This window comes from Biomphalaria glabrata, chromosome 11 (assembly GCF_947242115.1).
Source record: "Biomphalaria glabrata chromosome 11, xgBioGlab47.1, whole genome shotgun sequence".
NCBI lineage: Eukaryota > Metazoa > Mollusca > Gastropoda > Planorbidae > Biomphalaria > Biomphalaria glabrata.
The window spans coordinates 881,322-893,841 of record NC_074721.1 but is presented as its reverse complement, the minus strand read 5'-3'; the positions used below and the strand labels follow the sequence as shown (position 1 = coordinate 893,841).

Sequence of the window (12,520 nt, the reverse complement as noted above, 5' to 3'; positions counted from 1 at the left end):
TAATAACAAATTATCACTAAGCGTAATTCATTGTTATCCATGGAGAAATACGTTAGTAAGAATGAAACTGCGAAAGCGTTAAATGAAAAGCAAGAAACCAAACGAAGGTACAAAGAAGATTACATCGAATATGGTTTCATATCTTTGGGACCTGAAGATTCTCCATTGCCATTCTGTCTGATCTGCAATGCAACTCTATCGAATGAGGCGCTTGTTTCAAGCAAATTGAAGAGACACTTGGAAACAAAACATCCAGCTGTAAAAGCACAACCGAAGGAATACTTCGAAAACATCAGGACTCAACTAAATAAACAAGCTAAGAAACTTACAAACTACCTAGAAAAGGGATTGATTGCAAGTTATAAAGTTGCTCAGTTATTAACAAAGCGCAAGAACGCACACACAGAGGCTGCATCTGTCATTGCACCAGCTTTAGCAATAGTTGTTGAAACTATTCTAGGACCGGATGCCGCCGAAAAAGTTAAGAAAGTTCTTTTGTCAAATTATACTATCTCGCGCAGACTTATCGTCAGATTTACAAGATGAAATCTGCGAACAATTCCACGTGAGTGACGATGAAGTGTCTCTGCTGTGGTCTCTTCAAGTTGATAATTCTACTGACGTTAGCGGAAAAGCCCAGCTGCTAGCTTTCATTCTGTTCATAAAGGATGAATAATGTGTAGACGAATTCTTAGTTTGCAAAGACTTACAAACTACTTACAATGAATGTGCTTCAACTAAAGAAATCATCTCCGAAATTCAGAACACATTGACACAGCTGCAGTCAGCGTCGTCCCGAGACATGACGTTAAACTGCACTCCTCTTTCCTTAGCACTTTTGGAGCTCAAAAGTGCCCTACTTCTTTTCTATCATTGTGTCTGCCTCCTCTTTTCCTAAGTCTGCCTTCATTGATCATCACACTGTCTCCTTAACTTAAAATTCTCACTACGTCCTAGACCAGTCCGTTTGCCGTGGACTGCGACGGGTAAGGGGGGATAAAGAGATCCTGGTGTTTGAGTGGTGGCTATCTAAGGATAAACCACAACAACACAATACTTTGGCTCCAAGTTCCCCTAGACCTGAGACCCAGATGGCCCGCTCTGGGTCAACCGGCTGGTCATGCCGAGCTACCAGCATAGGTCGTCGACCTATGCTGGAGGGCGGTGGCTGGAGGGTCAATCAGGGAGCTGCTGTATCGGACACATGTCCGATGTAGCAGCTGACTGAGTATAGCACCTGTGTAGCCCTGGCGGGCTCATTCTGGACATCCGAATGGCCCGTCACTTGGTGGTTAGGTGCACAGAGGAGGGAAAAAGCCTGACAAAGTTGAGCCCTTTTATTATCTATAAGGGACTCAAGTCAGTAGTGGGAGAGCCCAAGAGTGTGTCTAAGCTACACAAATCATTGGAACTCCTTGTAGAAGTAGACAGCAAGACACACTCTGATGGGCTTTTAAGATGCAGAAGACTCTGTGATCTCCAAGTGGAAGTCATGCCACACAAGAGTCTGAACACCAGCAGAGGTGTAATCAGCTCTAGGGACCTACTGGAATGTTCCGAGAAGGAAATAGTGGAGGGCATTGAAGGAGTCACCCATGCCCGGCGCATTACCAGGCGCAGGGAGGGTGAGGAGGTCAAAACCGCCACTATTATCCTCACATTCGGAACTAGGACACCGCCAGAGTATGTGAAGGCAGGATACCTACGAGTTCCAGTGAGGCCCTACATACCTAACCCCATGAGGTGCTTCAAGTGCCAGGGTTATGGACACGGCGCGGCAGTCTGCAAGAGGAACACTGTGTGTGCCAGATGTGCTGGAGAGGGTCATGAGGACAAGGGCTGCACAGCCCAGTTCAAATGCCCAAACTGTCAAGCTGGCCACTCAGCCTACTCCAAGGACTGCCCTGTGTGGAAACAGGAGGTTGCCGTGCAGGAGTACAAGGCAAGAAACGGATGTACCTTTAGCCAGGCGAAATCGGCTGTACTGGCCCTACCCAAGGGCCAATTCGGCTTGACAAAGACCTACGCCCAGGCTGTTGCTAAGAAAGGAAGATCCATAGCCACACAGACGGACACATTGACCCCACCACCCCCTCCTCCTCCTCCAACTCAGAAGAAAGAAACACACCTCTGAAGAAACAAGAAAGCCCTGTTGTCATGCTAAAGAACAGGTTCTCTGTGCTCGCTGATGAGAGCATGGAGACTGAGCAGCATGTCAAAACCAATACTCCGGGAGAACCCAGAGACATCATGTCTGACACAGGTTCTCCTCAGAGAACCCAGCCAGACACCCCAACCTCTACCGAGTTAGAGGTTGACCAACTCCCTAAGGGGAGAAATCAAAGCGGAGAGGATGCCCGAGGTGAGAGAGGAGGAAATAACCTCCGCTCTAACCAGAGGGATCTCCCCTCTCCAGAGAGAAAGACTTCCCCCAAAAGGGGGTTGTCCTCCTCTCCATCCAAACCCAAGAATAAAAATACCAAGGTCACTGGAATAAAGGGAAACCCCTCCGGGGGCCTCCCAAGGCCAAATAGCTCCAAGTAGGTCATCTAGAATAAGCCATGGATTCCAGAATTGTACAGTGGAATTGTAGAGGCCTCAAGGCCAATTACGAGGAAATGCAGCTACTGATGGACTCTGAGACTCCTGTAGCTGTCTGCTTACAGGAAACATTTCTGAAAGATTGCATCAGCTTCCGAAGCTACCGTGCTTACAGCAAGAATGTTGAGGATGCAGAGAGAGCATCAGGTGGAGTCTGTATCCTTGTGAAGGATAGCATCCCCCATGAGAGGGTAGAACTACAGACCACACTACAGGCCGTAGCAGCTAGGATAACCCTTCACAAGGTTATCACTTGCTGCAGCCTGTATCTACCACCAGGCGCTCCATTAAACCGAACAGACATGGAGGACCTATTGAAACAACTCCCCCGGCCTTATTTAATCCTTGGGGATTTCAATGCCCATAACACCATGTGGGGATCCAACAATACCGACACAAGAGGTCGTATGCTGGAGGATATCTTCCTCCAACATGATTTATGCATACTTAATGATGCATCACCGACCTACTTGCACCCAGGAACTGGATCACTCACATGCATTGACCTCACCGTATGCGTCCCCGGACTTCTGGATGACTTTAAATGGTCAGTTAGCAATGATCTACGGGGAAGTGATCACTTCCCAATCATCATTACTAACAATCTCCCTTCATTAGGACGACCTCAGCGGTGGAAACTGAATAAGGCCGATTGGGAACAATTCCAAAAAAGATGCTCCGAGGATATCACAGAAAATATCCTTGATGAACAGAACCCAGCTGATACCTTTGCTAGCAAGCTACTAAGTATAGCCAGGAAAGTTATACCCCTAACCTCTGCAAATCCAAAACGGCCTAGCAAACCATGGTTTGATACAGCTTGCAAAAGTGCTATTGGCGATAGGAAAAAACAACTGGCTGCATTTATAAAGAATCCTTCCCAGGAAAACCTAAAGCTATTCAGGATAGCTAGAGCAAAGGCTAGACAAACCATACGGTCAGCCAAAAGGAATTCCTGGAGAAGTTTTGTCGGCAGTCTGGATGCCAAAACTTCTGCTAGAGCGGTTTGGAAGGCAGTAAGGCGAATCAAAGGGAAAGAATCAAATGCAATAGGGCATTTGAAAAACCAAGGACGAACTGTCACGTCCCCCAGAGAAATAGCTGACTGCCTTGCATCCTCAATAGCAGAAAAATCATCCACTGCACACTACACGCCAGAGTTCCAAAAAGTCAAAACCAGGGAGGAAAGACACCCCATTGATTTCAGGTCAGAGAACAATGAAGACTACAACAAACCGTTCTCGCTTGAGGAACTGAGGGAATCGCTGGACAAGTCACATGACACAGCGCCTGGAGAAGACGAAATCCATTACCAGTTCCTCAAGCACCTTCCCGAACCCTCATTGGCAGTCCTACTAGGGGTCTATAACTGTGTGTGGCAAACAGGCGCTTTCCCAAACAGCTGGAGGAAAGCCACAGTTATACCGATACCTAAACCGGGAAGAGACGGCTCTGACCCAGCTAACTATCGACCAATAGCACTAACAAGCTGCATCTGCAAAACCATGGAAAGAATGATTAACAGTAGGCTGGTCTGGTACCTGGAAAGGAATAAAGTGATCTCAAACTACCAGTGCGGATTCCGGCAGGGGCGGACAACAACTGACCACCTGGTAAGGCTGGAAGCTTATATTAGAAATGCATTACTCAGAAGAGAACATCTAGTAGCTGTATTCTTCGATATAGAAAAGGCCTATGACACAACCTGGAAACATGGCATTCTACGTGACCTGGCGCTTATGGGGCTTAAGGGACACCTCCCCCGTTTTGTGGAGGAATTCCTGAAAGATCGAAAATTTCAGGTCCGATTGGGCAACTCCGCTTCTGACACTCATGACCAGGAAATGGGTGTACCCCAGGGCAGCATTCTGTCAGTCACCCTGTTAAACATTAAAATAAATAGCATCATAAATGCGCTGTCCCCTGGCATAGAGTATGTATGTCTTTGTATGTCGATGACTTTGTCATTCTTACTTATGGGAAAAACATGAACACCTTAGAAAGGAAATTACAGTTATGTAAACATAAACAAAATTCAGGGTTGGGCAAACTATAATGGTTTCAAATTCTCAGACTCCAAAACAGTTAGTATGCATTTTTGTAATCTAAGGGGACTCCACCCAGACCCTGAACTATTTATACACAAAAAGAAGATCCCTGTCGTGAAAACTACAAAATTTTTAGGCCTCACCTTAGATTCCAAATTTAATTTTCTCCCCCACATTAAGGAACTTAGGAAGAAATGCCAAAAGTCATTAAACATACTAAGAGTACTCAGCCATACGGACTGGGGAGCTGACAGAGATACCTTGCTGCTGCTCTATCAGAGTCTAATTCGATCCAAGCTAGACTACGGATCCATAATATATGGAGCAGCAAGGAAGCCGTACCTAAAAATACTGGAACCAATACAAAATGCTGCCCTGCGTCTCTGTCTCGGCGCATTTCGTACATCACCTATCCCAAGTCTCCATGTGGAGGCTGGAGAACTCCCCATGGATATAAGAATGAAAAAGCTTGCAATGCAGTATATAGTCAAGCTAAAATCCAACTCCACGAACCCTGCTTTTGACTCCATATTTAACCTCACAGAGGTAGAATTATACAATCGAAGGCCTAACGTCATACAGCCGTTGGGCCTTCGAATGAGAGAACCCATCCAAAATTTAACCCCACCCATTGACCAAATCTCTAAAATAGAAACCCCTCAGAATCCTCCTTGGCTAATGAATAAACCCAAATTAAATTTATCCCTCCTTAATTTCAAAAAAGAAAATACAGACCCAAGCATACTACAAGTCCACTTTAGGGAACTGCAGGAGAGCTACGGAGATTGTGGCACCATCTACACAGACGGATCCAAAATGGAGGGAAAGGTCGCGTGTGCCTGCTCCTTTCGGAACAAAACAATCTCCCGTAGACTCCCCGATGGCTGCTCCATCTTTACGGCCGAATTGCACGCAATATTGCTTGCACTTATGGCCGTAAAAGCATCAGAAAGGAGTAAATTTATAATCTGCTCCAACTCCAAATCTGCATTGCAAGCTTTGGTGCGGATGAAGACTGACATCCCATTGGTACATAAGAGCCTGAAGCTGTTGGACCTAATAACAGCCGACCGTAGGGATGTCACCTTCATCTGGGTCCCCTCCCATGTTGGCATTGAGGGAAACGAAGCCGCAGACAGAAGCAAAGAGAGCCCTAAATCATGCGGTGTCAGGAACCCAAATTCCCTACTCAGACCTGAGACAAAGTATTGCTTCTGCCACCTATCGAGAGTGGCAGAACCGATGGGAGGCTGAGACTCACAGTAAACTCAGGCAGATTGTGGCGGATGTCAGGTGGCGGCCCACATCTAAGGGTCTGACAAGGCGTGGTAGCACGACCATGTCCAGACTTAGGATTGGCCACACCTACATCACGCACTCTTTTGTACTGAAGAAAGAGGAGCCCCCACTTTGTGAGTACTGTGACTCTCGCCTCACCGTGGAACATATCCTCGTTGATTGCCCCAGATACCAGGATGTCAGAGCGAAATATTTTAGAGTCACTAATTTAAATACACTATTTGATAATGTCGACCCTGGGAAGGTACTGGGCTTTATCCGGGAAGTGGGGCTATCTACGAAGATCTGATTTATGAATTTGTGAACATGCACTATTTCCATTAGATTTTTACCAAATATTTAAATTTTTACTACCTTGACTATTTTAACTGTGAATAGACCTTGATTTTAATGATATGACTGTATAGAATCTGGCCCTGTTGTTTAGAGAGAGAGTAGTCCTTAAGGGACTGCAGGCACGACATGGCCTAAATTGTGCCGATGTGCCTCAAATCAAACAAACAAACTGCAGTCAGCATTGCAGCATTACTTCCCAACAGTTAAAAGTCATGGATGGGTCAGCTTTCCATTTGGAAAGAATGAAGTTACAAATCTTACAACTAAAGAAGAAGAGCAGCTCATTCATTTAAAAGAAATGATGCAGTCAAATTTTATGATATGCGGTTTGTTTGTTTTGGATTTCAATCAACAAGTTATATCCTGCAATCAGTTTATATCTTCATGGTTTTGTGAATTTGGATTTTCAGTACTGACTGAATCAAGTCTAAGAAAAGAGAGACTTCTTACAATAGACAATGAAATGCGAGTTTGTCTATCGACTTTGGAGACTCAATTAGATCGCATTTTCTCTAAAAAAAACAGGCACACCTTTCACATTGAATGTAATACTTAAAAACAGGTTGTTCATCCTGGTGTGCCGCGAAATTTTAGTAGTTTTTTTTTACTGTGCTGGCAGACAAAAAAGTTTGAGAAACACTGGTCTAGATCATCTATGTATGTCTTAATAAAAATGTATCTGTATAATGTTATGATTATCTACACCAATAACATTAAACTCAGACTTAGGTCCACTACTTATTTCAATTTACATTTCAATGATTTACCAAATTGCATTAGTTCAGGAACAAAAGTCAGATTATTTGCAGACGATTGCATAATATAAAGAACAATAAAATAACACAGAAAAGAGAACTAGATGAATTACAGAAATTGAAATCAAATTGGAGCATCAGGTCTTTCCACCCAAAAAAATGTCAGTTATTAAGAGTAACAAAAAAACTAAAACAAATAATAAATTCCACTTATAAATCCTTAAAATGACAGACAAAGTAAAATGCACAATACCTAGGTGTCAAATAAATATAAAACTGTCATGGAATCCCCATATTGATGAAACTTCAAAAATCAAAGTGATAATGCTAATAAAACTAAAGCAAACATACTAAATAAATACTTTGCATCAGCATTCTCAGCCCCAGGAGACAGATGTATTACTTTATTTGAACGAAGTAGACAACATAGGAGATATAGAAGTACAAGAAAAGGGATCCAAAACCTATTAGCGATCATTACTTAGTCTAATGATGTCTAATGACTCTATTCTTAGTAATTAGATTCCAACAGATACAATGCCACAGCACCTGACCTAATCTTAACTGGAATAAATTGTGACTACCCAAATCACTGAATTAGGACTCTATTTAGGGGAGGGCATGCAGGGGCTACTGCCCAGGGCCTTCACATTATCCAAATTTCCACATTTCAGCAACTTTAAAATTAATTTTTTCATTTTTATTTTTACCAGCAATACTTGACTCAAAAATGTATTGTTGCCAATACTGTTGTAGTTAAGAAGTGTCTGCTTGTAGCATGCTCAATTTGGAACCTAGTCTTAGTAATGAGTTGGTTCCATTGGTATATTTGATAGATTTGTAAAAAAAAAAAAAAAGACCAATCTAAGGAGCTGTTTTAATTTGCATTATTAAAGATCAAAATTTCAGAAATACCTTCTGAACATTGAATTCTAATCCTAGTTAGTATTGAAAGTGATTTACTCATGATTTCAGTGAAATCATCAAGCGTAAGGTTGAAAAAAACTTGCAAAGTTTTATTTGTTAATGCAGTAATTGAGTTTTTAATAAATTTTATATTTCACTTTAACAAATTACTACATTTTTATTGTATTCTTAGCAATACATTTTTTGTTTAACTTACATAGAAAAAAAAATTCATTCAGAAAATAATTAGGAGGCCTCCAAACCACCATAGTATTAGATTCTCAGACAATAGACCAAGTAGAAAATTTTATATACCTTGGGAGTGTAGTCAGTATATCAGGTGGAACAGATGAAGACATTAAACGCCGTATCAATCTAGCACGTCAGACATTTACACAGCTAAAACCAACCTGGAAATCTCCTTACATCTCAAACAAGACTAAACTAAGAATCTTTAACTCTAATGTCAAGGCTGTCCTACTGTATGGTTCTGAAACATGGAGAACAACTGAAGCCACAACAAAAAAAATACAGACCTTCATCAAGAGATTCCTGAGAAATATCCTAAAAATACACTGGTATGACAAAGTAGAAAACACCAAACTGTGGGAGATGAGTGGACAGAAAAATATAGAAGTGCAGATCTTAGAGAGGAAGTGGAGATGGATTTTACACACCCTTAGAAAAGATACCAGCAACAGAGCTAGGCAGGCCTTAGAGTGGAACCCCCAGGGAACAAGATGCAGAGGAAGACCAAAAAGAACATGGCGACGCAGTGTACTTGAAGAAGCAGAGAAGAGAAGGGACACCATCAAAAAGCTAGCAAGAGACCGTGGAGAGTGGCGTGTTTTTGTCGAGGCCCTATGTTCCATGAGGAACTCAAAGGAGTGATGATGATGATGATGAAACCACCAAAATATGAGAAATGTTAAAATATCTATGTATAATAGTGTCTGTATAGTTATGGAATTTTGTTTAATAACTTCTATTTAGTTGATTTTATTGTTCTGATGTTTAAATTTTCTTTCTGTTTTAGATTTATCAGTAGCTAAAAAGAGTGACCTTGAATCATTCAAGAACAATGCCAATGATGTCATCTATTTTAAGCTAGGTATTTATTAATGTTAGTGTTGTTGTAACTTTGTAACTTAATTGGGAACCATTTTATGAATAATAATTTAATGTATATATCTCTGTCAATGAAAATTGTATAGGCTCATAGCAATTTGAGAACATAAGAGACATAAGCAGCAAACTTAAGTTTCCTTTTCAGATCTTGTCTCTATTGGCAGAGGGTGTTAAGATTGTCTGATTCTATGGCTAATGGTTAACAAGTGTGTCAACTTCACCTGTCTTTACTTTCACAGACTAAGGCTAGCTACCCATTAGAATTGGGTCAATTCAGAGGCATGTTAAAAATCAGAAAGCTCAAAATTACTGTCTTTACTTAGATTTAAATTCATGTAATTCAAATTAAGAAGCCTAACTTACACCACTGGACTGCTAAGCCCCAGTTAGGCTTCTTCTTGAATGTATTGGAGCATCTAATGTGTCAGAGTTTATGTGTTCCAGAGCTTAAGTTCGTGTACAGAAAAGACAGTAAGTTTTGAAAATTATAGAAAGTTGGTCAACAGATCTTGCCCTAACGGTTGAGCAGACTAAGGGATAGGTGAAGGTGAAACCCAACTTGTCAAAAGTAAAATTAATCTTAGTCTTAGTTTTATCTTATGCATATAGATTTAAAGAAAAACTTTTATTAGACGTCAAATTTTGTATTATCCTGTTACTTCTGTCATTTTGAGATTGAATAGTGTTATACTGGTTCTGTAAGATTGCTATTGTTGGAGGTGGTAATGGATTAAGCACTCCACTACATATAAAATGCTTTCGATATATCTGTATTTTTCAAGACATTTTGTGATAAGATTTATTTGACATGAATTAGATTTAAATTTATTTCTTTCTAAATCATCAGTCAGAAAAGAGGAAGACATTGAAGATGAGAGTAAAACTTTTCATCCAGACATGACTCATCAATTGTTTGGAGATTCGTGAGTCACTATTTTATGTTACATATTACTCTATTATAGTTGAAGTAGTTAAAAGTTACATAATACAGTTACTCTTTATAATTCTTGTATTAGCTATTCCAAACTACTTTTAGGAATTGCAGTTCTAACATAATCAGATAGTTGTCAACATGCCATTATAAGAAACCAAAAACAGAAATTTTGCATTTATACACTACAATTTTATGGGGAAAAAATTACAAAAAACTAAAAAATACAACTTTAAAAATCCAAAGTTTCAAAACTGAGTAAGATTTTTGTTTCAAACAGAATTTTAGCTTTATACTTTCACATTATTTAAAGAAAGGTGAAATATAATTTGATTGTTGATGAATTAAACTAATTAACTAACAATAAGAATCCAACACATGTTGATTTTTCGAATTAAACAAAATGTCACTTATTTTCATGCAGACATGAAACTAAATTTTTACCATGGATTGAACCAAAGAAACGATAACTTAAAGAAGTATTAAGCTTGATTTGTAAAACTATATCCTAATCTATATCTATAAGAAGAGACAAATACACCCTTGGCAGACAATGGCAGTATCTTTGTTAGATATAACAAAATATGCAGGGCTCAGATCTCTGTCTGCATTGTCCCATGAGAGACTGCATTACCTTAATCTTTGGACTCACAGACAACTCCTTATTATCTACTTGTAGAATATAGTCTTAAAACACCAACGGATATGACCTTTAATAACAAAAAAAAAAGTAACACTTTTTACTACATCAATAATGATGTCAATAAAATGAAACCAAGCGGCAGGCAGTGTTTTAATAGTAGAGGAACTGGTAGCTTCAAGCTAAGTTGTTGTCTTAACAGCTGGTTTATAGGCTGGCATTCTTAATGGGAAATCAAAATAGCCTTCATTGGTCCATAAATTTGTTTCAAATTATGGCCTGAATCAGTTTCCATGTGGATCACATTCCATTTGTTGTTGTTTTTTACTTGCCAATTGTCCATCTCATTTACTAAGCTGGACATGTCTCATAGACAACAAATTAGTGGTAAAATCTACTAAAACTGTAATGAACTATAATAAAATTGTGTGGCCCCTATCATTTGAGTTTTATGTTGAAATGTGAAAAAAAAAAGTTTATCCCAGAATATATTGTTTATGTTATATTCAGTCAATAAAATCATTTTATACAGCTATGCACTTATTAACTTACTCTAACCTTATTGCCTGAAGTAAAATGTGTTTATATTGTGGACAATCAGTAAATTTTTATAGTACTCAGATATATTAAGGCTCAATTTATTATAATCAAATTACTTTCTTTCTGGGTGAAGTCTCAAAACCCTTTAAAATCTCCACCATAAGTCCCATAGAAAGCACTTTGCAAAAAAAATCATTTCTACAAAAAAAAAAAGAAGTAATACAATCTATACTATAAAGTAGAATGTGAGGTGTATGTATGTTACTTATAGACATCAAAACCGCTTGACCAATCTTGATAAAACTTGGCAGGAATGTTTCTTGGGTACCAACTTAGACCTTAGTGTATGTATTGTAACCCTAAAACAAACTTAAGACCCTAAAAAAAAATAAAGTTGTCCGACTCTATTACAGCTATAGTATTTTATGGATCTAGGCTATGTCTACAATGTTGACATGAGAAAAGATCGAAAGGATTTAGACCTAGATCTAATTCTAATTTTAAGAAATACACTTTGCGCAGATAGTTTTTTACTTTGACACATGAAAATACAAAAGAAGATCCATTGATTTTATTATATAATAAAATTAACCTTCAATTTTGTTTTTCAAAAGCATTTTTTGCATTAATTAGTTCGTTATATCTATGACTACAGATTTCCTGGCGAACATTCTTTCATTAGACATTACCAAATGGTTGCACATTAACACATCTCTCTACTGAGTCTATTCCTAGGCCTAGGTCTAAAACCCTCATTGAACTCTAAGATGATAACATTTCTTTTCGCAAAGATAGTTTTATGCTTTAACACATAAACATACTGATTATTGTCCATTCATTTCATATTTTAATCAAATTAACATTCAAATTTGATTTTCTAAAGCATTTTTAATACATTCGTTAGCTGTTCGCTAAAGCTGCGTAGCCGTGTTGAGACAGGCCATATATTCATCCATGAAAAAAGGTCACGCATGCGCAACACAGAATGAACTCTATAAAAGCCAATTTTTAACTCTAGATTAGTGTAGATTTAGATCTATGTCTACCTCAAGATCTACTTTATACTTTAACACATGAACATACAAAATTAAGTCTATTCATCTCAAATTTTAATCAAATATATGAAGGCCTACAAGCAAATGTTTTAATTTGAAAAAATGTATTTAAGCCTATTAGCTATTTTGATTTGATAGCTTCATTCACACTATTTTTACATTGACACATTCGCTTTACTTATTACATTATTATTTCGTTTAATTGTTTACAAAACACTCTCAGTGACTATATCGACAGTAATGCGCGAATAAAGACCCGCGGGTCGCGGGTAACATGTGTC

At 39.1% G+C, this 12,520-nt stretch overlaps 1 protein-coding gene across 2 annotated transcripts in view; it reads left to right on the top strand.

The window, feature by feature from the left end:
• Nucleotides 1-12,520, top strand: part of LOC106065826 (histone acetyltransferase type B catalytic subunit-like) — a 47,153-nt gene that overhangs the window by 22,048 nt on the left and 12,585 nt on the right. For both annotated transcript variants that reach the window (XM_056045701.1, XM_056045700.1), the window contains exons 2-3: nucleotides 8,982-9,056; nucleotides 9,921-9,996. In XM_056045701.1, coding sequence (XP_055901676.1) covers nucleotides 9,971-9,996 — 26 coding nt within the window. In that variant the 5' untranslated portion in view covers nucleotides 8,982-9,056; nucleotides 9,921-9,970. The remainder of the gene's footprint in view (nucleotides 1-8,981; nucleotides 9,057-9,920; nucleotides 9,997-12,520) is intronic.